The 25,800-nt window shown below is 45.4% G+C and overlaps 1 protein-coding gene across 1 annotated transcript in view; it reads left to right on the forward strand.

Annotated features, from left to right (window-relative positions):
• Nucleotides 1-25,800, forward strand: part of HYDIN (HYDIN axonemal central pair apparatus protein) — a 3,273,799-nt gene that overhangs the window by 1,238,636 nt on the left and 2,009,363 nt on the right. Inside the window, exon 24 of the mRNA XM_069654775.1 lies at nt 23,775-23,888. Within this exon, the coding sequence (XP_069510876.1) occupies nt 23,775-23,888 (114 nt within the window). The remainder of the gene's footprint in view (nt 1-23,774; nt 23,889-25,800) is intronic.

Consider the following 25,800-nt stretch of genomic DNA (forward strand, 5'->3'; position numbering starts at 1 on the left):
GCGGAGGGGTCCACCCGATCTGACATTTGCATGTAAAAATTGATTGTATATTCAACAAACACACACACACACACACACACACCCTACCTACACACACACACCCTACCTACACACACACCCTACCTACACACACACCTACCTCCCCCTCCCTTAATTACATGAGCAGTCCCCCTCATATGGCATTGATTTGCTAACCACTGTTTTCATTGTCAGTTACTAAGAGTCTGTCCTACCCATTGGCTTCAGTGTACAGACCACCCAAAGGGCCATGCTGTGTAATCCAAAAACAAACTGCGTTTGAAGGACAATACTGACGCTCAGCGGTCCATAAAAATACAGTTTTAAGACTATCTGCAGTTGGATGTTTTGGGGCTCCTCCACATATCTAAGAGAAGGGGACCCCGATAGTATGGACATATTTATGGGACCCTTTACAATGCACCTGCTATTTCAGCCTTATACTTTCCTCTCTTCACAGTATAGAATCCTTTGAATCTATCTACCCAAATGCCTCATTCGAAGGGATTGTGTCCTCCGACGTATTCCTTATCTTGATAGATGACATCCCAGCTTGCTGGCCTCGGAAATTTTTTCAGTAGAAGGCGCTGCGCGTCGACGTCCCTTGAGCTGGTGTCCCTCGACAGCCGCCTTCTCGGCGCCGACATCATTGTGCGTATAAATAGACTTGCGCAGCGACCGTTGCTCAGTTCCGTTTTTCCGCACTTCGTGGGCCTCGGAATCGTGTAGCTCAATTCTTTCATCAAGATGACTAATCTTATTCTTCGAAGATATCCTCTTTATTCGATGGCTTCCTCATCCGAACCGTCGACCCCACGGTCCAGCTTCAAAAAGTGTCGTGATTGTGGGAAGAAAATGTCGTTGACGGATCCTCACAGGATCTTTTTGTGGTGCCTGGGATCGGAGCATCACTGTTCGGAATGCGAGGACTGTATGTCCATGACGGCAAAAGCCTTGAAGGAGCATAAGGGGAAGCTAGAAAGAGGTAAGAGTCTTAAAAATTCTACTCCCTCGAAAGTTTCTTCGGCAGAGTCGAGACATTCGTCTCCTCGCCGTCACAGGAAACATTCCTGTTCAAGGTCTCGAAGCGGTTCCCATCAGTCTTCGAGATCGAAACACTCAAAGAAGAGGCGTCCTAGATCTCCCTCTTCTTCGTCTTCTGTCTCCCCGGAAAGGGTCACCTGCCCCACCAAACACAGCTCTCCAGCTAAGTGGTAGGAGTTCCGTATGAAAATGCTTAGCGTCTTCAAGAAAGCGGCCTCGAACCCCTCGGAGACGGCTAAAGGTGATACCCTGGGTGAAAGACGTGAAAAGTCAAAACGCTGCGAGTCGTTGCACCCGATGAAAGAAACTACCCGAGAGCGTCAGGAATCCTCCATTAAAGGTAGTAAATCTGCGTCATCGAAGCCATCGTCGATGGTTTCTTTGACTCATAAATCTGCGCAATCGACGCCTATGTCGAAGGGTCCGTCGACCCAGAAATCGGTTGCATCGACACCGTCTTCGACGCCACTGTCGACTCCGATAAAAGACAGACCTGCAACTGTCACTACATCAAAGACAGTGGAGGTATCGAGGGCTTCGACCATAACTTTGAGGATGACGCCGACAACCTCGACAACTCCAAGTAGGATTCCGATCTTCTCGAGTACTTCAAGGTCTCTCCAAACTTTTTCGACGCCTTTTTCGTGTTTGTCGAAGCCTTTGACTTCCACGTCGACAACTTCGACGTTTTCTCAACCAGTGACAACCAACTTGGCCCTTTCTGCCCTAGAAATGGGTTTTAAACCATATCATAGGTCTGATTACTTTAGAGCCTTGTCCTCTATTTATGAGGAAGGGGAGGATTCTGACCATGAGGGACCTTTTGGTTTACAAAGGACCACAACACCCATACCAGAAGAATTTATCTCTGAAGACAACAGGGTAAAAGATCTTCAAGACTCTTTACATTAGGCAAGTGGTTTAGATACTTCCCCAGAGGTAGAGTTTGCTAAACCAGATCCTGGGGAGCATGCTGAGACCCCTTATAGGGTTCTGATGGCTAGAATAATAGAATTCTTGGGGTGGTCTACACCTTCACCTTCTTTTCAGCGGGATGACCTTACTGACATTTTAGTTCAGGGTCCACAGGAAGATCCTGTTGTTCCCTTTCATACTGCTCTCCAAAAAAAGATCTCTGCTAATTGGGAAACTCCTGAGGTTATCCCTGCAGTGAACAAGAAACTATCTGCCAAATACAGGGTATCTGCTTTAGATCCTGAATACCTGAGCAAACATCCAACTCCAGAGAGTTTGGTTGTACAAGCAGCAACTTCATCAAATAGTAGATCTGCATACCCTACTATTCCACAGGGCAGGGATGATTAAAGGTTTGATGCTATGTCAAAAAAAGTATTTTCGGCATGTAGCATGGCGCTTAAATCTATTAACGCCACTTGCACGCTTGCAAGATTCAGCCATACATTTTGGGAGTGTGCTTCATCTGCGGCTGACTGTCTCCCAGAAGGAGAGGAAAGGGAAGCATTTTTAAACATCATTAGAGATGGGAAAGATGCAATGTACAAACCCCTTCAAACAGACATTTATTCTGCTGACAGTATCAGCAGGGCCATGGCGGCAAGTACCACAATCCGCAGATTTGCGTGGTTGCGGAAGTCTGGTTTTGCTCCAGATGTACAAGCCACTTCTTTATTTGGTAAGAAGGCTGACGACAGCCTGGAGAAGTTACAAACATCCAAGGCAGCAGCGAAATCTCTTGGGGCTGCAATCCGACAGACTCCAAATCTCCCCTCAGGAACATTCTGGAGGGTTAGGTCCTTTCGCTTTTACTCCGCATTCGGAAAAGGCAGAGGACAGCTAGCTCAAAGGGGCCAGAAACAATTCACCCGTGGTGGACGGGTTAAAGGTACAAAAACCGCAGCAGCAGGTGCCACTTTACCCTCGGCATCTGCGTCAGCCGCTTCTAAACCCCTCTGAGGTCTCTTCTCACAGGACACCAGAAGGGGGCAGGTTAACTCAACATCTGGCGGTATGGCAGGCTATTACGTCAGGTGCTTGGGCATTGGAGACAGTTGCCCAAGGTTACTGCCTGCCTTTTTTACACACCCCTCTGAGTCATCCACCGGGGAACAACTCTTTGAAGTTTCCAGATCCGCTCCTTATGCAGGAGATTCTAGACCTGCTAGAGAAAGGTGCCATAGAACCGGTACCTGCAGCGGAGAGGAACAAGGGTTGGTATTCCCCCTACTTCCTAGTACCGAAGAAGGACGGAGGACTGAGACCCATCTTGGATTCACGAGAATTGAACAAATTCCTCAGGAAGGACAAGCTCAAGATGGTAACTCTCTCAGATGCTTCAGGCCCTCCAGCTTCAGGACTGGCTGGTATCTCTAGACCTTCAGGATGCTTATTTCCATGTGCCAATCCATCTCAAACACGGGAGATACCTGAGGTTTGCAATTGGCAACTCTCACTATCCATTTCGAGTTCTGCCATTTGAGCTGACCTCCGCCCGAGGGTCTTCACCAAGCTAATGTCGGTAGTGGCTGCAAGTCTAAGGAGGGAAGGGATCCACGTCTTCCCCTACCTGGACAATTGGTTGATCAGAGCAGTATCTTCGGAACAAGCTCAGATCCAGCTAGATTATGTCTGCCACTTCTGTCTCAAACTGGGCTTCTCCCTCCATTTAAAGAAGTCACAGATGATACCGTCACAGAGACTCCAGTTCATTGGAGCGGTCCTGGACACTTCCCTGGGGAAAGCCTCGCCACCAGAGGTTTTGATTGATTGATTATTTGTATAGCGCCTATACACAATGTGTTTCAAAGCACTTCAAGGAGGGCGGGAACATAGGGAAATACAGTTACATTCAGTTAAAGTCCTTGAAACAATACAGAATGTGAAAAATAACTATCGTAGTAGGCCTGCCGACATTTCTGATAGTGCAAGTGCATAGAACAAGTAAGGCAAGAGGTAATGGAAAAGGACAACAAAGCAAGCAGTCACATTACTATGTCTGACGACAATTGATGTAGTGCAGGAGGTAAACAAGAGGAGGGGTGGGAGGGGGGCCATGGGGGGGGGATATGAGTGGGGAGAGGGAGATGAACAAGGCACGCTACTGAGCAAGTTTGTCAGTGACAAATTTAAAAAGCAGGGGTGGGGGGAGGAGGGAGAAGAACAAGGGGGGGAGGAGGGGAGACAGACAAGCTGCTATCAAAAGTCAAGGGAACAGATGATAGGAGTAAGTGCTAGGAGGGGGAAGGCTGAGAGGAGGGAGAAATAAGTAGGAATGGGGAGTAGGAAGATAGTAGAAGAGGAGGGAATTTTGGAGCGGGAAAGGGGTAGAAGGAAGGTAAGGGGCAAAACAGTCCAAAGAGCAATTAACTGAAGGGGGCGGGGGGGGGAGTAGGACTAGGTGTGGGGGCTGGAGATGGATTGGAGGAGGTAAAATGGAAGGGGGAGGAGGAGCAGGGGAGGGGAGAGAGAAATCAGATGAAGGGGAGAGAGGGGGGAGTAGAGAGGGCAGAATGGATGTTTTCAAGGAGGAGAATGGAGGAGGAGGGATTTAAGGGAAGTGCGGAATGAGGTGAGGGCTCAAGATATTCTGCAGATGGTCACCAAGTTTCAAAATGCCCAACGCCTTCCAGCCTTCAACTTTTTGAGGTTTCTAGGCCTCATGGCATTGTGCATCTTCCTAGTGCCAGAGGCTCGCCTGAGAATGAGATCCCTCCAGTGGGCACTAAGAACCCTATGGTCGCAATTCTCAGGAAGAATGACCGATCTCCTTCAGGTCCTGGATAGAGTGGCTCGAGACCTTCAGTGGTGGGCCTGTCGGGAGAATATTTTGAAAGGGCAACCGTTTTGGCAACCATGGCCGGAGATAACAGTAGTCACAGATGCCCCGCTCACGGGGTGGGGAGCCCATGCCAAAGACTTGACCATCAGCGGTCGTTGGTCTCCATCGGAGTCCAGACTACATATCAACCTGTTGGAGCTGAGAGCCATCAGACTGGCGCTGAAGGCTTTTCTGCCATCTGTACAAGGGAAAAATGTCCTAATAATGACAGACAACACAGTGGCCATGCACTAACTCAACAAAGGAGGAGGTGTAGGATCACTGCCACTGTGCAGAGAGGCGTTTGCAGCTCTGGTTTTGGGCAATTCAGGAAGGAATCTCTATCGGCGGTTCACTTAGCCGGAGAGAAGAACTTGACGAGTGGGAGCTAGTTCAGGAAGTCCTTCAAGAGATCTTCGCCCTTTGGGGAACCCCTCAAGAGGATCTGTTCGCCACCAGTATCAACAGGAAGTACGATCAGTTTTGTTCAAGGGAATTTCCCCTAAGAGGAGCTCTAGGGGACGCATTTGTAGTAGACTGGGAGTTTCCACTTCTAAACACGTTTCCTACAGTCCCTGTCATTCCTCAGATGATCAGGAGGTTCAGAAGATTCTGGAAGACTATGATCCGAATTGCCCCGGACTGGGCCAAGAGAACGTGGTACCCGGACCTTCAGGACATGTCCATCTGCCCTCGGATTCGTCTTCCGCAAAGAGAGGATCTTCTCTCGCAGAAGGGAGGTCAGGTTCTCCATCCAGACATCAGAACCCTCAACCTTCACGCTTTGTTTCTGAAAGGTTGAGATACAAGGATTGGGACCTCCCGGATGACGTCATGGAGGTGTTGCTTTTGCTAGAAGGCCAGCAACAAAGACTTTATACCGCTGCCGTTGGAACAGATTTTGCAGCTAGTGTAGAGAAAAGAATATCGAACCCTTTTCATGCGGTACACCAATGGTTTTATCTTTTTTGCTCTATTTGGCGAATTCAGGTCTTCAAGTTGGTACCATCAAGGGCTACCTCGCAGTGCTGTGAATCTTTAAGCGCACTGCGGAGGAGCCATCATATTTCAAAATACCCCTAATAATTCAATTTCGGAAGGGGTTAACTAATGTGAATCCCCCAAAACCGTTCCAAGTTCCCTTGTGGGACTTAAATCTAGTCTTACATTTTCTGATGGGTACTCCTTTTGAACCACTCCATTCTTTTTCATTAAGATTCCTCACCCTTAAAACAGTCTTACTAGTGGCTCTAACGTCTGCCAGAAGAGTGAGTGAATTACAAGCTCTATCTTGCAAACCTCTTCATACAATTTTTCACAAAGACAAAGTTGTCTTACAAGTGAAGCCTAATTTCCTCCCAAAGGTGGTCTCTGAATTCCACATCACTCAGAAGATAACCTTACCATCATTCTAACCTCCTCCCCATCCAGGGAAAGAGGAAGAGAGGCTACATAGGCTGGATCCAAAGCATGCCTTGAGTTTTTATATCAGCAAACTTGCAAGGATAAGGCAAGCAGACCAACTGTTTATAGGTTATGCAGGACACAAATTAGGATTGCCAATCACAAAACAGACCATTTCAAGATGGATTATTTTAGAATCTTACAAATTGGCAGGGAAAGAGCCCCCTCAACATCTTAGGGCTCAGTCAACCAGGGGTATCGCAGCCTCTTCGGCTTTCTAAAGAGGGGTACCGATTCGGGACATATGTGCAGCTTCCACATGGTCGTCCGCACATACCTTTACAAAATTCTACAATCTGGATTCCTCCTCTAGCCAGGAGATGAGATTTGGCAAAGCTGTGTTACATTCTGTTCATTCTTAAAGGGAAATATTCCAATTTTACTCCCACCTCCTCTTTCACACCACTGCTATGGGAGTCTATCAAGATAAGGAATACGTCAGAGGACACAATCCCTTCGAAGAACAAGTTACTTCTTACCTTGTAACATTCTTTCGATGGGATGTTCCTCCGACGTATTCCTTATCGCGCCTCCCATCCATCCGCGCAGTAAAACTTCCCTTGTATTTGCAGCTTACACTCCTTCAAGGTCAATAACCAATTCATGCGAAGCTAATTTCAAGCTTCAAAACGGAACTGAGCAACGGTCGCTGGGCGAGTCTATATGCATGATGACATTGGCGCCGAGACGGAGGCTGTCGAGGGACACGAGCTTGAGGGACGTCGACGCACAGCACCCTCTACTGAAAATATTTCCGAGGCCAGCAAGCTGGGATGTAATCTATCAAGATAAGGAATACGTCGGAGGAACATCCCATCGAAAGAACGTTACAAGGTAAGAACTAACTTGTTCTTCTAATAAGTCAGTCTCACTTTACCCCCCCAGAGTTACCTGATGTCACAAAGTACAGCATTGACCCCTACAGGCAAAATGCTACACAAAAGGCACTGAAGCTTACCAATGAAACTAATACATGGGAGAGATGTCACTGCCAGACAGGATAACATTTGAGATTTACCCTCTAGGTGCATGAAAACAGCTGCCCTACAGTAAAACACTTGAATGAGAGACACACATGATGTTCTTGCCCCGATTTAACAAGGAGCTGAACAGTCTAGTGTTGGTGGCCAATGTTATTGTTTCTTGTGCCAAACAAGGTACTCTTGAACAAACTGTTTACGCAAGGTGGCTGGTCACTACACCAAGGGCAAGATTTGATGCAAGTGAGCAGGGGGTTAAAGCATTTCCAACAGTCCTTGACTCTGAGGTTTGTGGCAAACATTTGAGTCATGTTGAACAGGGTGTTTCTGGTCCACAGGGCTGCCGACAATGGCAGCAAGCAGAGGACCAAGTCGATCTCCTTGATGGCTGAGGTTAGACTATACCCAAACAGAACAGCTAGGTTCTCATGGGCCTATTGCGTGCTGTCCCACCCTGACTCACACTCAGTGGACCCAAAGACAGTCCTCCCTTTGCCCAGATGGCACAACCCTCATGGACTGTGACACGCATGCCTCCAGATACAGACTGGGGAGGAGGTGCTGTTGAGTCCCTGTGGCCATGAAACTTTGAGCCTATCTATAAGAATGCAGGACAGCAAGTTCAGGTGGCTGGAGATACAGAGCCTGTGCTATTGGCCCCTGGTCGTGGACGCAAATTATTGTGAGCTTTGCTGTTGCATAGGAGCACTCAGTCCTTTGTGTGCCATTCCTCTGGGCCCACAGTCTGCCAAAACAACATCAAATTCTCCCTGTCCGATAGCCATTTGTGCAATCCTTTAGCCGGGAACTAGTGGGTCTGTGTTCAATGTTTTTTAAACTTTGTGTTAGTGCCAGCGAGGACCAGGTGGGGTCACTTGCAACTGTCCTGCAGGCAGGTTAAACCGGAGTGGTTCTTCACATACACTAGATTCTCTTCTTGGATGTCGTGCCTCTTTACTTCAGGTGCTTCGGACAACCCCTCCTGGACCTCTGAGCTGATTGAAACAAGACAAACTGTTAGTGCCTAGCAATAATCTAGAACCTGGTCTTCTTGCTACAATAGACTGGTGCGGCTGAAAATCGTAGGGGCCGCTAAAGGAAGATGCATTGGCTGGGGCATGAGTATTACATATTGAGATGAGGCAAAGGTTTTGTTGGCCAACCACCCCTCATGTAGATAAGGGCCAGTGGGAGGACATCCGGTCAAGACAACCTGTGTTTTGGCACACATTTTAGACCATTGTAGTTTCAGTTCCTCATTCTTCCTTTTAACTTTCCAACTGGCCTGGGGTGAGTAGGAGGACATGCAGGTTCTGATCAGTACCCTTACAGTCTACATCATACCTCATTTGTAAGGTGAGTCCTCCTGTCAATGTCAATGGATGGCCCAGCTGGGAATTAAATCTCGTAAACATTGTTTTGCTACTGTGATGGCATCATCATGTATGCATGGATATGCCTTGACCCATCCACATCCTTCAGTATCAAAAGATACGTATATGATGCAACTGTGGGTCTTTGGATCAATTCCATCTGGATGTTAGTGAAGGGGCCTGTTAGCGGCAGATGGGCATACAGGTCTACATTTGTTTTCTTACCAATGTTGTACTCCTGGCAGATTGGGCAACCTATGTTAACCCTTTCTAATATAGCACTCCTACCCTGAGCATGCAGCTGGCTGTTTATTTGGGAGAGAATGATATCCTTACCAATGCGGGCCACGCCATCCGTCAATCTCGCTAGATACATAGACACAAATTTGGGGGGCTGGCCTTCTGTCAGGTACATCCACACTTGAGACACGTCTAGAGTGCCTCCTTCCTTCTTCCATGCTGGCATCTCTTCCGGTGTGAAACAAAATAGAATGAGAAGGTCATCTTCCACGACTGGGGTAGTTTCCCAATCTTTATGCAAGGGTTGCAGTCTAATCAGTCAACTCCTTCCATGAAAATGTACACGCTCCTCATTGGTATGGGCCTTCAATGTAATCAATCACTTTTGCTGGCAGCAATAACGCTTCAAGGATGGCTAGTACGTGGGTTACATTATTGATTGGACAACCAGTGGAAGAGTGGAAACCACTCCCTCCAAAATAGCAGTTTATTAACATTAAAGCTTCTTGGAGTAGAACCGTCATTGGATGGACAATGTTCTCAATGGACAGGCTATTGAGCAAACAGTCTCTCAAAAGGGGAAGCCAACACAATTCTGCTGAGAAAGCCGTCAACAGAAGTCGTGAGACACTGTCCTTGGAAAGGATTAAGGCAATTTTGTGTACTGAATGATGCCCTTTATCAATATCCAGGGCAGGATGTATGATGTGTGAGGGCCTGTGTGACAAAGGACGTGCAGGGGCTATAATTTGCATATGCATTGACGTTAGTGTGAAATAACAGAAAATTATGTTACACAAAGTGACATGAGACCTTGATACTTGATGGGATCATGGAAAGCAACATTACAACAAATTGTCATGAGTAAATCAATAAGCAAACACACTTTGTGATGTGCAGTATATGTTATGTTGGTTTCACTCCTGCCATTTGTATGCTCTCCAGGCGCTCTATGAATGGTCACTTTTTTTACTTTAAAGAATACTCTATACACAAATCATAGTAAACCACTCTGACAAACATATACATCCTTGTAGAAACATGATAAGCAAAAAGAGGATCATTCTAGCTTTGTTTTCTCCATCTTGATCAGAAGTCTGAATGTATCAGAATAGAAAATAGCATGAGGTTAAATAATGACTTTTGAGTTTTCTAACTTGCATGTAGGGAGCGTTGGTAGGGCCTCAATGAGCTGGAGCGAGAAGGGCTTTAAAAGTGTAACAATACTGTTACTGTGCAGCAATGTAATTTTCCACTGACTACTTAGACACCCACCTCTCTCACCTGTTGCTTGTCTTATCTCAACATCAGGGACAGAAGCAAAGAGCCTGGGAGAATGAATACAGATTCTGCCAATGCAATGTGTAAGGAACTCATGGTGGCAACAGTAAAGACAGACACAAGTGATCACAGTTAAAGAGTGTTTATTGAACTTTAAAATGGGTGAGGTAAACGCCTATTCTAAACCTAAATCTAAGATGGGAGCAAGCTAGAACCATGAAATAATAAGGCATTCCTTGTGGCATCTTGTCAAATAAAAAGGGCCTATACTTAAAAACCTATTGCCAATCCTTACTACTAGTTACAAAAAGGAGTGCGGGATAATGTTCACCAAAAAAGAAAGAAGTGTTCACAAAATGGTAAGTTAAGATGGTATGGCTGGGTCTCCCTTCCCCACGTTTTTAGCACGGGACAAAGCGGGACTTCTGAGCAGAGCACAATCCTGGGCCTCTCCAGTGCGAGGTTCACAATTCCAGTTCAACGATACCAGAACCTTCAGGGGCCAAGTCTCTTTTCTACAAGGTCTCATGCCTTACAAGGCCTGATAGATCAAAACAACAAACAAAAGTTATTTCGGTAATCTTGCACCTTGGCCGATTGCTCTTCGCCCCTGGGATCTCCCTCTGCCAGGCTAGGATCCTCCTTGCAACTTGGGCCTCCCTCTGTCGGGTTCATTACAGCCTTTCAAATGCAACTGTGATATTGAAGAGCCTTAACGTCTTTTTAAACAACTTCTTACTGCAGACAACCCTCGTCCGGTTTCACGCTTGTCGCACAATGTTCACCGGTGTATTACTCTTCATCCCAACTCGCCGGTATCCCTCTGTCTGGTTCACATCTGCCGCTCTCGCAGTACACTTTGCTTTATCACGATACAAGATTTACTTCTCTTTAGCTTTCCCCTTGGCATCCCTCCGTCGGGTTCACCTAGCCATTTTGAACACAATGTTCATGAGGTTCTAACACAGTACATCATTTGCTTCAACTCTTTAGAAAGCATGGTTTGTTTCTCTAGCTTTCTCTTGGCATCCCTTCGTTGAGTTCACACTAGCCTTAATTCACAATTTCCCATCCTTATTGGAAAGTGGGGGTTTCCTTCCCCTAGCTTTTCTTTGGCATCCCTCCGTCGGGTTCACACTTTCCTTAGGTCACTAATGTTCACTATTTTATCAGGAAGCAAAGGGGTTCTCTTCCCCTAGCTTTCTTCCGTCAACGGGTCAGAGACTTTTGATTGTACAAGGGAGTTTGACATGACCCTTGTAGGACCACTCTTGACACCCCACGCAGCCCTTTCCTATGGCCTTCTGGTACTTGCAGTTTCAATACACGAGGGCCAGCGAGAGTCCTTCGACTGAGCACTCCTACAGTGGCTGACAACTCTGCAGCAGGCCTTCTCTGGGCATTCTCAAAAGTTCTTTGTTCTCAAGTTCTTGTGTTCATCTAATGTTGCCACATGCAACCTTGGGCTCAAACACAGCTCGGTCTCCTATCAGCTTCCTCCAACTCACTGTCTTGAGTCTGTTTGGCTTGGCTTGCTGCTGGAGTCAAGGACAGTACCGCGGTAGCCAGCATGCTTCCGTGCCTGTGTTGTCAATGCGGGGGCCCCCGTGCACCGTTGACATCTGTTGCTCCACAAGTCAGCAATATTCCCTGGTCTTGTAATTCCCTTTTCTGAGACCTTGCGGGTCTGAGTTGTAAAGGGCATGGGCAATTCCCCCTTCATAGCCCCTCCTGGTCTCGCTGTCTTACTCCTCTGTTTGAACTGCCGGTTTGGTGTAGCTGTTTCCTCATGCATTCGGCCTTGCTTGTAGTGTTCTCTTGTCTGTTACAGTGTACGAAAGTGTTTGTGTCGGAAAAGGGGGTAGGGGGATAGAGCTTCTAAATATCCTGTGGGGTAGGATGGGGAAAAGGTGTTACAAGGAAGGGGATACCGCGTCTCGCCTGTCGGAATCGCACTACCACTCCCCGAAGTCCCCCCATCTAGGTGATCCTCCCCCACTGGTCCACCCCCAGGAACTGGATCCAATAGCGATGGCCGTGTCCTGGCCACCTGGATGGCAGATCCCCGGGGACTACTAAGTGAGACACCCTCAGGTGTCTCGCAAATGTTAAATTGTTTTTGTTTGTAAAAGGAAAACAGCATTTGTCAATGATTAAGGGCTGTTTAGAGGATGTGTGGCAAATTTCATGGCCATTTTTTATTTTTCGGGGCCAAGTGAATGTGTGGTTGCAAAAATTACTACAAGTTGACAACCAGTTCTCAAAACAGCCCCTGTCCACTGTCAAATAATTAATTTTACAAAAAGAGGATGTATCAGAGATGTGTGTGTCTTGTTATAACACTACATATATTGGAATAACCAAAAAGACAGCCTGATCAAAACCTGCCTACTAACAAATACTTTGTTTTACAAATAACAATTTAACTTGCATTTCTTGCTGTCTGTGAATGTCTTTTTCAAAACCTACATTCAAGGGAGGTGAAATATGAGTTTGTTTTGTTTATTCATTTATAATGCGCACCAGACGCTGGTGTATCAGGGTGCAGCAGTTAAGGTAATGCAAAGCTTGATTAACAGATTACAAATATAGCAATACGATGTGGGTATGGTAATAATACAAGTGTGATACAAAGATGGTACAAAAATACAGTGAAAATATACATAGGTGAAAATATAGTATAGGTGTAGCAAAGAATACATAGGTGCAGTACATACAAATAAGTGTGTAAACATCTATACCGGGAAGGTGCGGGGGTACCAGAGTGTAATCATAGGTGTGGGATACATTAGTTATCCTTCGACTTGAGCCATTGGATGTAACTAAATCTGAACTTTGGATAGGATTGATCTTCTCTGATGGGATGTGGTAAGGAGTTCCAGAGTTGGGCAGCTTTGACGGGGAAACTGTTGCCACCAACCTTGGAAAGCTTGAATCTGGGGATAGTGAGGAAGTTGGAATGAGTTGGCCTCGAAGGTCTGGTATACGGTCTCCTTTGGAATCTATTCATAAGATAGCTAGGGGCGGCATTGTTCAGTGCCTTGTGAGTCAGGCAGACCATTTTTTATTGAATTTTGTTGAGGGTGGGGAAAGCCAGTTGTTTTGGTGCCTTATTGATGTGTGATCCTTCAGGCACGCCAAGTGCCGCTCTTAAGGCATTATTTTGGAGGATTTGTATCTTTTGGATAGTTGATTTGTTGGCACCAATATATAAGGCATTGCAATAGTCGAGCCTAGGAAGGATCAGGGCTCTAGCCAGGGTAATGCAGTTGTCGTCAGATAAAAAGGGTTTGCCAGTTCTAATAAATGTACAAGTGTAGGCCGTGGCGGAGGCCATGGTGTTTACTTGTTTTTCCAGAGAGAGAGTGGAATCAAGGTAGAAACCAAGAGTCTTTACCTCCTTGGCCACCTTAGTAAGGTTCCCATCAATTATGAAGTATGAGTAATCTTGTCCTAGTTTCTTAAGGTTAGTGTGGGTACCCAGGAGGATGAGCTCTATTTTGTCATCATTCAGGCATAGACCATGGGTAGCCATCCATGCCTGGATAATGAGATACACCCTATACACCAAGGTCAAATCCTTAGCGTAATCCCCAGAAAGTGGGAGGAGAATCTGGGTATCATCTGCATAGTTAGTGTAGGTGATACCAAGATGGTCCAGATCATCAAAAAGGGGCTTGGTGAATATGTTGTATAGTGTGGGGGAGACGCAAAAGCCTTAGGGCACCGCACAGGTCATGGGAATAGGGTCAGCTGCTGTAGGGGAGAAAACCCTCATGGTCCTGTCGCTTAGGAAGGACTCGATCCAAATTATAGCCTCTTTGGAGAAGTGGGCAGCTGAGGCAAGGTGTCTGCATGAGACCTTGTGATCCACAAGGTCAAATGCAGCCGAGAGGTCAAGAAGCAAGAGGAGGGCTGTTTTCTCTTTGTCTCTCAACTCATCAACTTTTGACTTCAGGTCGATAAGGGCAGTCTCAGTTCCGTGTTGGGGACGGAAGCCCGATTGATGTGCTCCTAGAAGTTTGTGGTGTTCCAGATATTTGAATTTGGAGATAGGCAATTTTATCAAGGATTTTTTACCAAGAAGGGTACTGTTGTAATGGGGCAGTAGTTTGTAGGAATGAGTGGATCTAGAGTTTGTTTTTTAGTAGCGGGAGCACCCAGGATTGTTTGAGATTGGATGGGACGGTGCCAGATACAAATTACGTGTTAATGAGTTTGGCTATAAAAGGGGCAAGGTCTCTCGCGGCATCTTTTATAAGCTGAGATGCGCAGAGGTCACCCTGGCAGTTAGAGGGCTTACGTGAGAGGATGACTTTCTCTACCTCCAGGATGGATATTTTGGTAAAGTTAAATCGGGGGAGGGTCATGTTGGAATGTGTTTCCTTCGCAAGAACATTCACAGTGATGTGGTTAGGCGGGGAAGGATGGTTTAAGGCTTGGTTTTTTTTGGGCTATTTTGTTTTGAAGGGTGGTGACTTTATTGGAGAGGGCCTGTTGTATGTCTGAGCACCATGTTTTGTCCTTAGTGCAGTTATCGGGAGTGATGATAGGGGACTCAAGTTCCTTCAGGATGGAAAACAATTCTTTAGTGCTGGAGTTAGCGCTAGAGATGCGTTTATTGTAAGAGTTGCGTTTAGCCAGGAAAATGTCCTTTTTGTGCTGGGATGAGATTTTGTTGAGTTTAGTTTTGTTAGCTGCAGATGGGAGTAGTCTCCATGTAGTTTCACAGCTCCTCTTGAGGTCTTTGAGCTGAGGGGTGAACCATTTGTTCAAATGAGTTTTAGGCTTACTACGTCTAAGTTTGATCTGTGCAATAGTATCAAGTGTAGATAACATAATTTTATTATACTCCTTAACGAGTGGAGTGCACCAGGGTCAAGGTCATCCTTGAGCGAGTTGAGGTTTGGGAGGATGGCTGGGATCACTTTGTCCATTGTTATATTCTTTTTGTTTCTTGTTGGGCAGGGTGGGGCGGTAGGAATAGGTAAGGTAAGTGGTCTGGTGGGAAGAAGTAAAAAAGACAGGAGGAAGTGGTCTGTCCAAGGATGCAAGGTGATAGAGGTGATGTTGGCAGTGCAATTGTGTTCGGCCACCCAATCAAGGGTTCTCCCTTTATTGTGGGTAGGTTCAGTGTTTTTTATTTAGATAGGCCTAGTTCGGATAGAATATTAGCGGTGGCTATGGCATGTTCATCTGAAGGGTTGTTGAAACCCAGGTTAAAGTCTCCCAAAACTAATATTTGAGAGGTAATTTTAAGGTTGTTGGACAAAAGAGTGTAAATGTCCTCCTCAAATGTTCCAATAGGACCAGGGGGTCTGTAGATCAGGTGAATGGTTAAGATCTGTGAGTTGACTAAAGGGAGTTTGGCTGTGAGGACTTCACAGGATTGGGTAGTATGGGCGGGAACTAGTCTCATGGAGAGGCTAGATTTGAAAATATTGGCGGTTCCTCCGCCTGGTGCTTTATCCCTATCCTGTCTGATGATAGTATAACCATCCGGGATAGCTAAGGAAAGCAAAGGGCCTGCTGCATCATGCAACCAAGACTCGGTGATGGCAAGAAAATCCAGTTTGTCTACCAGTATCAGGTCGGCAATGTCTGTAGCATGAGCCATTAGCGACCTTGCATTTATTAATGCTGCTTTGAGTGGGAGGGCAGGTGTTATTATGGTGGCCGGTGAAGCCGAAGGATCCAATTTCTTAGTTTTGTTCAAGGTGTATTTGAAAATGTTAGGTTTATCATTTGTGGTCTTCTGGGCAGTGGGGAGGTTAGTTTTGTTGTTGTTAGCCGGGGGTAGGGATCGGGCGAGTGGTTCGAAGAGTTTACTAAGGACCGGAGTCTGGAGTTTCTAGCCTCTAGGGTGCAAGGATTGCTTAGGAGTGGGCTGGGTCTGAGGTAGCTCAGAAGTTCATTAGGGTGAGGGCTGTTGGGTGTCATATTAGACCATGTCGGTGGGACTTGTGATCGCAATATAGAGAGGCACCCTAGCAGGTTGAGCAAGAGAGGGATGCTTGTGAGACTAATGTTTAAGGTAAGCATGTGCATATTGAACATGAACCCACCAGGTGTCAGTAAATAAGGTGTAGGCCAGGTGCTCCATACACATGAGTATTGGTCGATAGGCAAGCCTAACTCGGTGTTCCGAGTATTGGTCACAGTGTGGCAGTAGCGGTGAGCTTGATTATACTTTGTTGTCAACAGAGGCAACTCCATTATAATGGCTTGATGCAGTTAACTGACGTTCTGCCAGAGGCTAGTGTGGTAGAAAGTAGTGCTAACTTACAGGCTATTGGCTAGGCTTATGACAGTGGAACTAACCACTGGCAACAGGTTGTGCAAAGATGCTAGAGCAAAGATGAGGTAAATTGCTTTTACAGTTGCATAGTTACGGAATCAGTATATAAAAACAAGTTCTAGCATTATGACACAATCCTAATCAGGATGTTACGGTAGGCTAGGTCGATTTTTGTATATCTTAATAAAAATGGTCATTCGATTCTGGGAGAGAGTGCATGAGAACTATGCAGAGAAGAGCAAATCAGTAATATAACTGCACATGGGCACATAGGCAGACAGACACTATCTCACAGTTGGACAATGGTTAGCTATGTGCTCACGTGAAGATAGTTAAGGCAGTTAATCATTGTGGTGCATACATTAGGATAGTACTCACTGAGTCGACATACAGATGTCTGATCATGGCGTCGAGGTGGAGGGCATTTCACTGTTCAGTTCATAAGTGACACTGGTGTTGCGGTCGATTGGACTAGATTCAGGGTTTAGTTTGTCACAAAAAGATTGTATATCTGGACTAAATCCGTGTTTCCACCAGTATGCCAGGTTCGGTTTCGGTCACAATCGTGGCAAAGCACAGTTCAAGTGGATCGGGCCTGGATGCGAGGGGAGTGTCTCGGGCACAAATAAAGACACTGAAAAATACAGGTTAAACCATTTTATGTAAATAGAAATATTTTTCAATGGTCAAGGGCTATTTTGAGGAATTTTTGCCAATTTTGAGATGTGAATCTGCAGCCACAAAACAATTCTACAATTCCTCAAAATAGCCCCTGACCACTGCCAAATATACATATTTTTTGACCAAGGAAACGATGTAAGGTATCATTTGCACTGTTTTTAATAAGGTCAGGGGCAGAAGAGGAAGCAATAGGAGAGGGCATACAGGCATATTGTATCCAAGCCCCCTCTCCAGCCACCTCCTCACTCCCTCAAACGTGCGCTCATACTTGCTCCCACTAAGGCACCACTGGGAGGTGGGGGGAGGACAGTGTTTTTCATTTTAGCCACAGGAGACACCTTTTCTCCCGGTGGTGTTTTTCCAGGGTTTAACAGATTCAACAGAAAACTGGAAAGCCTATGTATATTTAGCCGCTTCTGGCTAATCGATCTATGCCTGCCATTCTGCCTCGGCGGTATGGTATGATTTCTGTCTTTAAAAAGTCTGTACAGCTTGAGGGCATTTTTGGTTGAAGGATCTGCAGAAAGGGAAGACTTTGTCAGAACTGTTGTCAGTCTTACTACACTATTTTAGTAACAATTTTGTACTGTTTGGCCCAAAGCTATCGCCCATATATTTTGCTATACTGCCAGACGGGCAGTTTCCTTTTCTTCCCTAACAGAGTGGCCTCATACACCTTGTTTCCCATTTCTGATCTCCCTTGTAGTTCACTATACAGTTAGTAAATTGTTAGAGGTCGGAGACACAGAAGGGCACTAGCACATGGGCCAGAGAGACAGCAGGAATCCCTTTTGGGGAGCAAATACAGATCCGTGTGCTATCAAAGACGTAATACAGATCGAGGCGCTAGTGTGGAGTACTTCTCTAGTTATCCAGATATCGTTTTCTAACCATTGTCATCAAAGACTGTGTGGATTTCTTAAATCCACTGTTAACCAATTTTATTAACGCCTATTTTTGGGAGGGATCAGTCCCAACGTCCTTATTGAGGCATAGGTCACAACATTTCTTTAGAAATCCACCCTGGACCCTGACGAATGTGCTAATTATTGTCCTGTTATAAATGTTACTTTCTTACTGAAAGTGAATGATAAAGCTGCATCTATCCAGTTGCCAGCCTATTTTGAAAAGAACTATTTGGAGATGAACAATCCTTGTTTCGATCCAGTGGATGAACAGAGGTGGCCCTTTTCAGTGTTTTGGACTCTTTATCCCGTAATTTAGACCAAAGATATTCTGACTTCTGATGTATGTAGATTTGTCAACAGCCTTTGACACCTATGATCACTCAATTATCCTTTGCCGCTTGCAGGAGATAACCAAGGCTTGTTAGACAACCATCTTGTGGCTATGCGCCTTTTTGAGCAATAAAGTATCTACAGTCAGTGGGTGAATGTGCCTCAGACCCATTAATAGTTCATTCCGTGGTACCTCAAGGAGCTTGTATTTTCCCCCATTTTATTCATTAAATATATAAAACCACCACGATCCATTTAACGTAGGATTCGAATTTCAGAATTGCGCAGGTGATATGCAGATCATCTTTAGTCTTGATGAGGAGGCTGATTTTAAACAAAATAATATTTAATCTGTCTTTCAAACTGTTGAGCACTAGATATCAGATAATAGGCTTTGAATGAACAAAGAAAAAAACAGACGTTACTAATTAGTTTATCATCCGCCCTTAGGAAATAATTTCAGATATATTTGGAGTTTACTCTTTCAGTTTGTGTTATCAACCTTCAACTATCTGTTAAAACATTAGGTAGCACACTTTATTCTTCCTGATCAATGACATCACAGGTAAACAAAACTTTATGTTCCACCAACTACCATTTCATGATCCTTAAGGACATTTCTGTCAACTGCACTTTGCGCACTCTGTTTAGAGCTATAGTAAACTCCATGTTGGATTATTGTAATGCCGTATATGCCAAGCTATCGATTCATTCATTCATCAACTACAGTTATTGCAAAATACTACTGCAAGATTAGTTACCAATATGCGTAAGCATGCACTTATTACTCCAATTGTGTGACAACTTCATTGACTTCCAGTAAAAGCAAGAATGTATTTTAAACTCTTGACTATCGCACACAAAGCTATATATGGAAACATGTCAAAAAATGAAAGCATCACTTAAGATGGCATACTTCTTTGCGTCCTCAAAGAGCTGCCACTGGGAGTACTATGACTATCGATAGATTTCACCACTCTTATGCGTTGCATCGGTTCTGGTCAGTAGCGACTGCAAGAGTATGGATTTTTCTGCCAACTGAGCTGAGATGCATTAGTGATCTGCATATGTATAGAAATTAAGTCGTGTCTGTTTTAGAGCTCTGCGATTTACTACAATCACCCATTGCCTTCTTTTGTTTCTCTATCCTCTCTTTGTGAGCTTGCTTTCCCATCCTTGCTTCTTAACTTTATGGCTGATCCTGCACCCTGTGATACCCTTGTCACATAGGGCCACAGCCTACCCTCCATTGGGTTGGGAGGAACAATACATTCCAATACAATAACCTGAAACTGAGCCATTTAGACAGATTTCAGAACCGTTACTCCTGGCCGGTTGTTTGCCCTGTGTAGTGTCGAAGCATATTAAAGTGGTGGCACTGATCCTATAACTGAAGCACACATGAAGAGATAAAAAATCAAAAGAAATCGTAAATTAACATTTACCTTTGTTTTGGCGTTGGATCGACTCGGCGCACCCCCTCTGCCTTCCCAGAATTCTATACCGCCATGTCTGGTGCAGCTGGGGCCTGACAAACTCAAATCCCTTAATTAGTCTGTGGCACTATCTGTAGAAGGCAGTGCAGCTGTTAATTTCCTTCTGACATCTGGAGGCATGCAGCCATGAACTTTAGGAGACAGACTTGCAAAAAATACAAAGTGCCAGAGATTCCAAGGAGCAAGTCTGCAGAAACAGTCCTGGCAATATATTAGATAGCATATACACACTGAATCATCATGAGCAGACACACGATCAAACAAGCATCGGCAAGGCCAATAGTTTTGGCGTTTACTGCTGTCGTTTGCATTTTGCATTTGTAGGCACCAGGGTGGAAGGAGAAGACTGCAAAGTTTTGAAAGAGGATGCGATAAGGGGTGCAGGTGTGCAATGGAATGAGAGGGGGAGTGGAGCAATGGAGGAAGCCATTGATGGAAGGTGACGATGTTGAGCAAGAGGAAATATGAGCAAGAAAGTCTGAGCGGGTAAGAAATAAACCGAGAGTTTGAGAGGTAGGATGAAAGGGGATAGGGATAGCAAGTAAGGTGGGTGGATGGGGAATATAGAGGGTAGGGTGTGTGTGTGGGAAAAGGTGTAGGCTTGAGAAGAGAAAAATGGTTAGGATGGGTGGCTGGGATAGAGCAAGAGGTGATGGGGTGCATGGCAGTAGAGAGAGAGGGTAGTGTGGGTTGGTAGGGGTAGAGAGAGTGAGGGTATTGTGGATGGGGTAGAGAGAGTGGGGGTGTGGTAAGTTGGTGGGGATAGAGAGGTGGGTTTAGGGTTGGTAGGGGTAGAGAGAGTGGGGGTGGGGTGGAAGGATTGGGTTAGAGAGAGTGGTGGTACAGAGTGCGGGAAGGGTGAGTGGGGTAGAAAGAACAGGACTAGAGTCGGTTAGGAGGTTGGGGGTTGGATTGGGTGTAGGTTGGGTGGGGGCAGAGAGAATGGGGTAGAGTTGGTGGGAGGGTAGGGTGAGGGCGGTAGAGAGTGGCAGTAGGGTATGTGGGTATAGAAAGGTGGTGTTAGGGTGAGTGGAGTAGAGAGGGTGAGGTAGTTTGGGTGTGGTAGTTTGGGTGGGGGTAGAGTGTGGGGGTAGGTGGGTGGTGCAGAGAGAGTGTGGGTAGGAAAGGACAGGGGGTAGAGAGAGTGGGGATATGTAGAGAGAGTGGGGGGATGTAGAGAGTGGGGGGTGTGGGAGTAGATAGAGTGGGGGTAGGGTAGAGAAAGTGGGGGTGAGAGAATGGGGGTAGGGTGGGTGGTGGTAGTTAATGGGTGTAGGGTGGGGTAGAGAGTCCTGGAAGGGTGGGTGGGAGTAGGGTGGGTAGGGTAAATGTGTGGGGGTAGGGTGTGGGGGTAGAGAGAGAGAGGGCATAGGGTAGGTGGTTGGGGATAGAGAAGTGGGGTTAAGGGTGGGTGTGTGTAGATAGCGTGGGGGTAGGTGTGGTGGTGGTAGGGTCAGTGGGGGTAGAGGCTTGGGGTAGGGCCTACCCCAACTCTCTCTACCACCACAGGTTGGGTGGGGGAGAAGTATTGTGGGTTGGGTGGGCATAGAGAACGTGTGGGATCAAAGCCCTTTGTGCAGTACGATGCCGAGATGTTTGATAAAAGACCAATGCAAACGGATGTGGTTGCCCCACCCCACTGTTCTGCATCTGGAGGCAATGTGGTGAGAAATGGCTATCCTGTCAAACTTCATACTCTTCTTGAGATGAGAATGGTGGCAGTTTTGCTGAAAAACGGGGCAAACTAAGCATATCCTATACCAGAGCCCGGTACACTTAGCCAAATGTATCCAGCAGAATAAAAGCTTGGAACACTGTCACTTCAGCGGCTCCAAGTTTGTCGAAAGTTAATCCCCTGGGTTCCCACCTGTAGGAAATAACTTTTCCGCTATTCTTCGCAACAGAATCAAAGAAGTGGCATAGTTGAATGGCGAGAGGGGGTGGGGCGAGGGTCTGCGCAATGCCCACTCTTAACATCGACCTGCAAAACAGTCTAAAACTATTCAGGAAATGAAGAAAGCAAAAGCTGATCGGCAGGGTGAGGGAGCAGAGGCAGCGATCCACAAGATCAGATGCAGGGCTAGCATCCTTTATCATATCAACGTGTTACCCTCAAAACCCTCAACAGCAGACTGGTCTTGATTGCTCAAATGAGCGCCACCTCCACAGCACAATCCTGCTCAATGCATTTCTGCAGAGATCTCTATGAACCACTCTGTGCAAGAATAAGACCGATCTGGTCTACACACCACTGCGTGCCGCATTTGCCAACTTACACACTGAAAGCCGAAAAGCACTCGCAAGGCAGCAGGGGCCAGTTCCTGGTCGCCACCAAAAAGCGCCAAAATCAAAGGACAAATAAGAGAAGTTACACTGTCAGAGTTGTCCTTGCTCTGACTGATACAGCTGCTTATCTTAAAGGCCCCTGACACGGAAGCACTCCCGCCGAGCAGCAAATGTTCAGAGAAATGTCTCCAATAAGGGAGGTTTCACACTTGCATGATGAAACCACATGAGGAAACCAACCAATGACGGGAACGTAATGTTTGCACCTATGCCACACACAAATGGCAAGGACAGCCAGCAAAGGCAGATGAAAAAAATTTGAAAATAGAGATATTTATGGTTGCGTTAGTTTCGGAATTCTTTGCAGAATTCCACACTGGTATAAAACGTTTTCAAGGTTGACTCTGATTGTAAGGGGAAATCTCTTGTGTTGAAAGAGCAACATGTTCTGCAAGGTTTGCCAGAATGGGAGCAGCTGCAAAGAGTTATGAAAGTCTTCTAGCCTGAATTAAGGCAGCACAAAGTCTTACATCTGAGAATGGAATTATTTTACCGATCACTTCAAATGTATGATGAAGTACCTGGTCTGCTGTTGCTTCAGAATTGGAGTAGGTGCCAGATGCAATTAGCCGAATATAACCTGACTGGTCGCAGGTTCCTGCTCCCCCAGCCATATATTGAGAATCATGGCGAGAGCAGTCATTGCCTCTTCAACTTATTCTAGAGATGGACAATACATTTTGAAGCCAGCAAGCAAACGCTTTGTAGATAAGAGAATGAAGATGCCTCCCTGCATTGTGGCTCGCTAGTTTTCTGCTTCTTCTTTCATCAACCCATGGTCCCTTATATGCCAAATATCTGGTGTTTGAGGCAATCCAGTGTGTTCCCTGGGTCTGGAACGGCTTCCTCTGTTAGGATCCTGATTTCCTTTTCTCTTGGACCATGCACCTCTGACAGAAGGGCGAGAATCAAAATGACGTGTCTCGAATATGTGTTAGCCCGTAATGTCCTTGTTGCCAGACTCACTTTCCGTATACAAGAGCAGGATCAAAAAAGAGCTTGCATGCTTACCTAGTTCCGAGGCCTTAACTGCTTACCATTGGCCCCTGGAATTAAGGAGGTGGCCGTTTTGACTGGCTGTTAGACAACGCTTAACCTAGCGCAGCCTACAGCACCTCTGCACATAAATGTGTGAGGCTATACCTGATCCCCAAGCAGGCATGAAGCCTTCACTGGCCCCGCCTTAAATCATTAGCCCAGCAGGTAATCACTTTGCAATTATTGCCAAAATAATGGAAAATCTGATGCCTGTACAGTTTTGCATGATGATGATGTGCAGAGTACCATATCCTAGTGTGCTTTTTGCTTGAATGTATTGTTATTGTGTTACATCCAACACATGATACAGAATCAAATGATGTAATTGTGCCCACCTCCAGCTCCCGTATACTTCCCTTTAATGTTTAAGGATCACATACAATTGTATTATTCTAGACATTACTCATCTGCTTAACAAAACCAAACCATGATTGAACGGCTACTGATGTTTGAGTTGTCATTAATATCTCTGTGTTTGCAGATTCCCCACTGAGCCAGAAAAACTTCACTTCGAATCTGTTCTGTCCATGGAGCTGGAGCTAGAAAGCAGTGAAGACTTTAAAGAAGATGTTGCGGAGGACAGTGGTGTGTTAAGGTGCGTGACAAGTAGTGATATTCAAACTCGACATCCCAGCTGATGACCGTTCAGTAGACGGGGTCGCGGATGTGATATTCCATGTCCTTGTACCACAAAGACGCGCACATGTCCGTCCTTCCGAACAAAAATACTTCCCATCTAGCTTATTTTCTCATTTTGCTGAATCATTTTTCTCACTTAGGCTATCCTTCATTTTACAAACTTCTTTCAAACTCTGAAAGTAAAGGTTACATCACAGGAGGCAAGGAGACAGTCTACCGATTCTTTACAGAAGCAAAGGTGCAAAATAAAAGGTTGTATTTACTTTAAGTTTCTAATCAACAAGATTCTATTTCTGATAACCTGGCATCCTCCTTTTACTTGCCAATCCTATCCCTCCTACACCTCTAGCCTACCCAAATACACAGTTAAGATTCTACCCGAGCCCTCATAGTTCTATGTAACAGACCTACCATTGCCTTTACACTCGTACTTCTTAAGGAGAACCACTGGCCTGTACTAATACTTCTACTATTGGACTTACCAGTCCCATTAGTACTTTTTTACTATTGGTCCATCTGGTGCTACCCATACTCTAGCTAGTAGTAAAATACTGCCATTGCTATGGACATTAGTATTTCTGCTCGTATAACTCCTAGTAGAAATAGTTCTACTACATCTAGAATTAGTTTTGCCTCTGAGGCTGCCAATACAGGTATTACTAATTCTAATACTCTTTATACTTTTAATAACACCTCTAACTACTACTAATAGGGCAGCTACTGTTCTTATGTTTTCTCCAGTATTGAATCTTTTATCAATGTTCCAACTTCTCAGGCCGGGAATCCCAAGAAATGTAAAACTATCTTCCAGCAGTCAGAGCAACAATGGACAGAATTTAAATGCCTTTCGCGTGTAACTAACTAGGTGTACAAAACCTTAAGGATCCATGCACTGCCAAACAGCCTACTTTTAAGCAATTGGTGCTGACCAGCAAATCTTCACTCCAGAATCTTCCACCCTTAGGGAATGCTCATGCTGTTTTATATCTCTAGGACTACAGGAAAAGTAGTTTGGAAAGCTCATGCTGTCTCATATCTATAGAACTATAGGACACGTAGATTGTTCTTTTTTAAGGCTTTTTGTCTTTTTTTGAAGATGCTTCCAGTGTGTGCCAGTGCTCTGTTGCTTAATTTTGCAAACTGATGGTCAACATGCTGCAGCTCTATGCCTCCTGTGAAGCACCGAAAAGACTGTTAAAAGCTTGTGAAATGTGTAGAAAAGAAGAGAAGAGATGATGCGAGCCAGGAAGATGCTCATGACATATATGTTTATTATCAAAATCCCGGAGAGCCTGGGATCCTGTTTCAAGAAAGACAAAAGGCAAAGAAGAGTACTGACATTTGTACACAGCTCAAAGATGAGAAAATAGCACAGAAGGGGCTTAGTCGGCATAAGGCTTTGTGGCAAAGGATCAACGGAACACGCAGTAGTCCATTTCAACGCTTTTATCAATTTTGTGGGATGGGTATGGATAAGGCCTACTCCTCCTAGGAGCAACAAACTAAAAATAATAAAAAAACTGCAATCCTAATAGTGTCGGGTTGAGTCAACTCTGTGTCAATAGCCTAACTATAGGATTACTGATCTACCTCAGGTTCACTGATCTAGTGTTCAATAGCAAAGACATAACCCCCAAAACACTTCTTGGTTCACTCAGGGATATAACACTAAAATTGCTTCTTGACAATCTTGATTCAAAAGATATAGTGCCCTGCTTGCCTCCTGACAATCCAGTGAGTACTTGCTTTTATGTTCACAGCCAGGCATAGGTATGCTCACCCTGCTGCCGTGAGTCACCCTCTTGTACCAGGATCAATACCTCTTGGCACTTCTACCAGCAAGTATTTCTTACTGCTTGCTTGGGGAT

The sequence above is a fragment of the Ambystoma mexicanum genome, chromosome 1p (genome assembly GCF_040938575.1).
Source record: "Ambystoma mexicanum isolate Mex_15411 chromosome 1p, UKY_AmexF1_1, whole genome shotgun sequence".
Classification (NCBI taxonomy): domain Eukaryota; kingdom Metazoa; phylum Chordata; class Amphibia; order Caudata; family Ambystomatidae; genus Ambystoma; species Ambystoma mexicanum.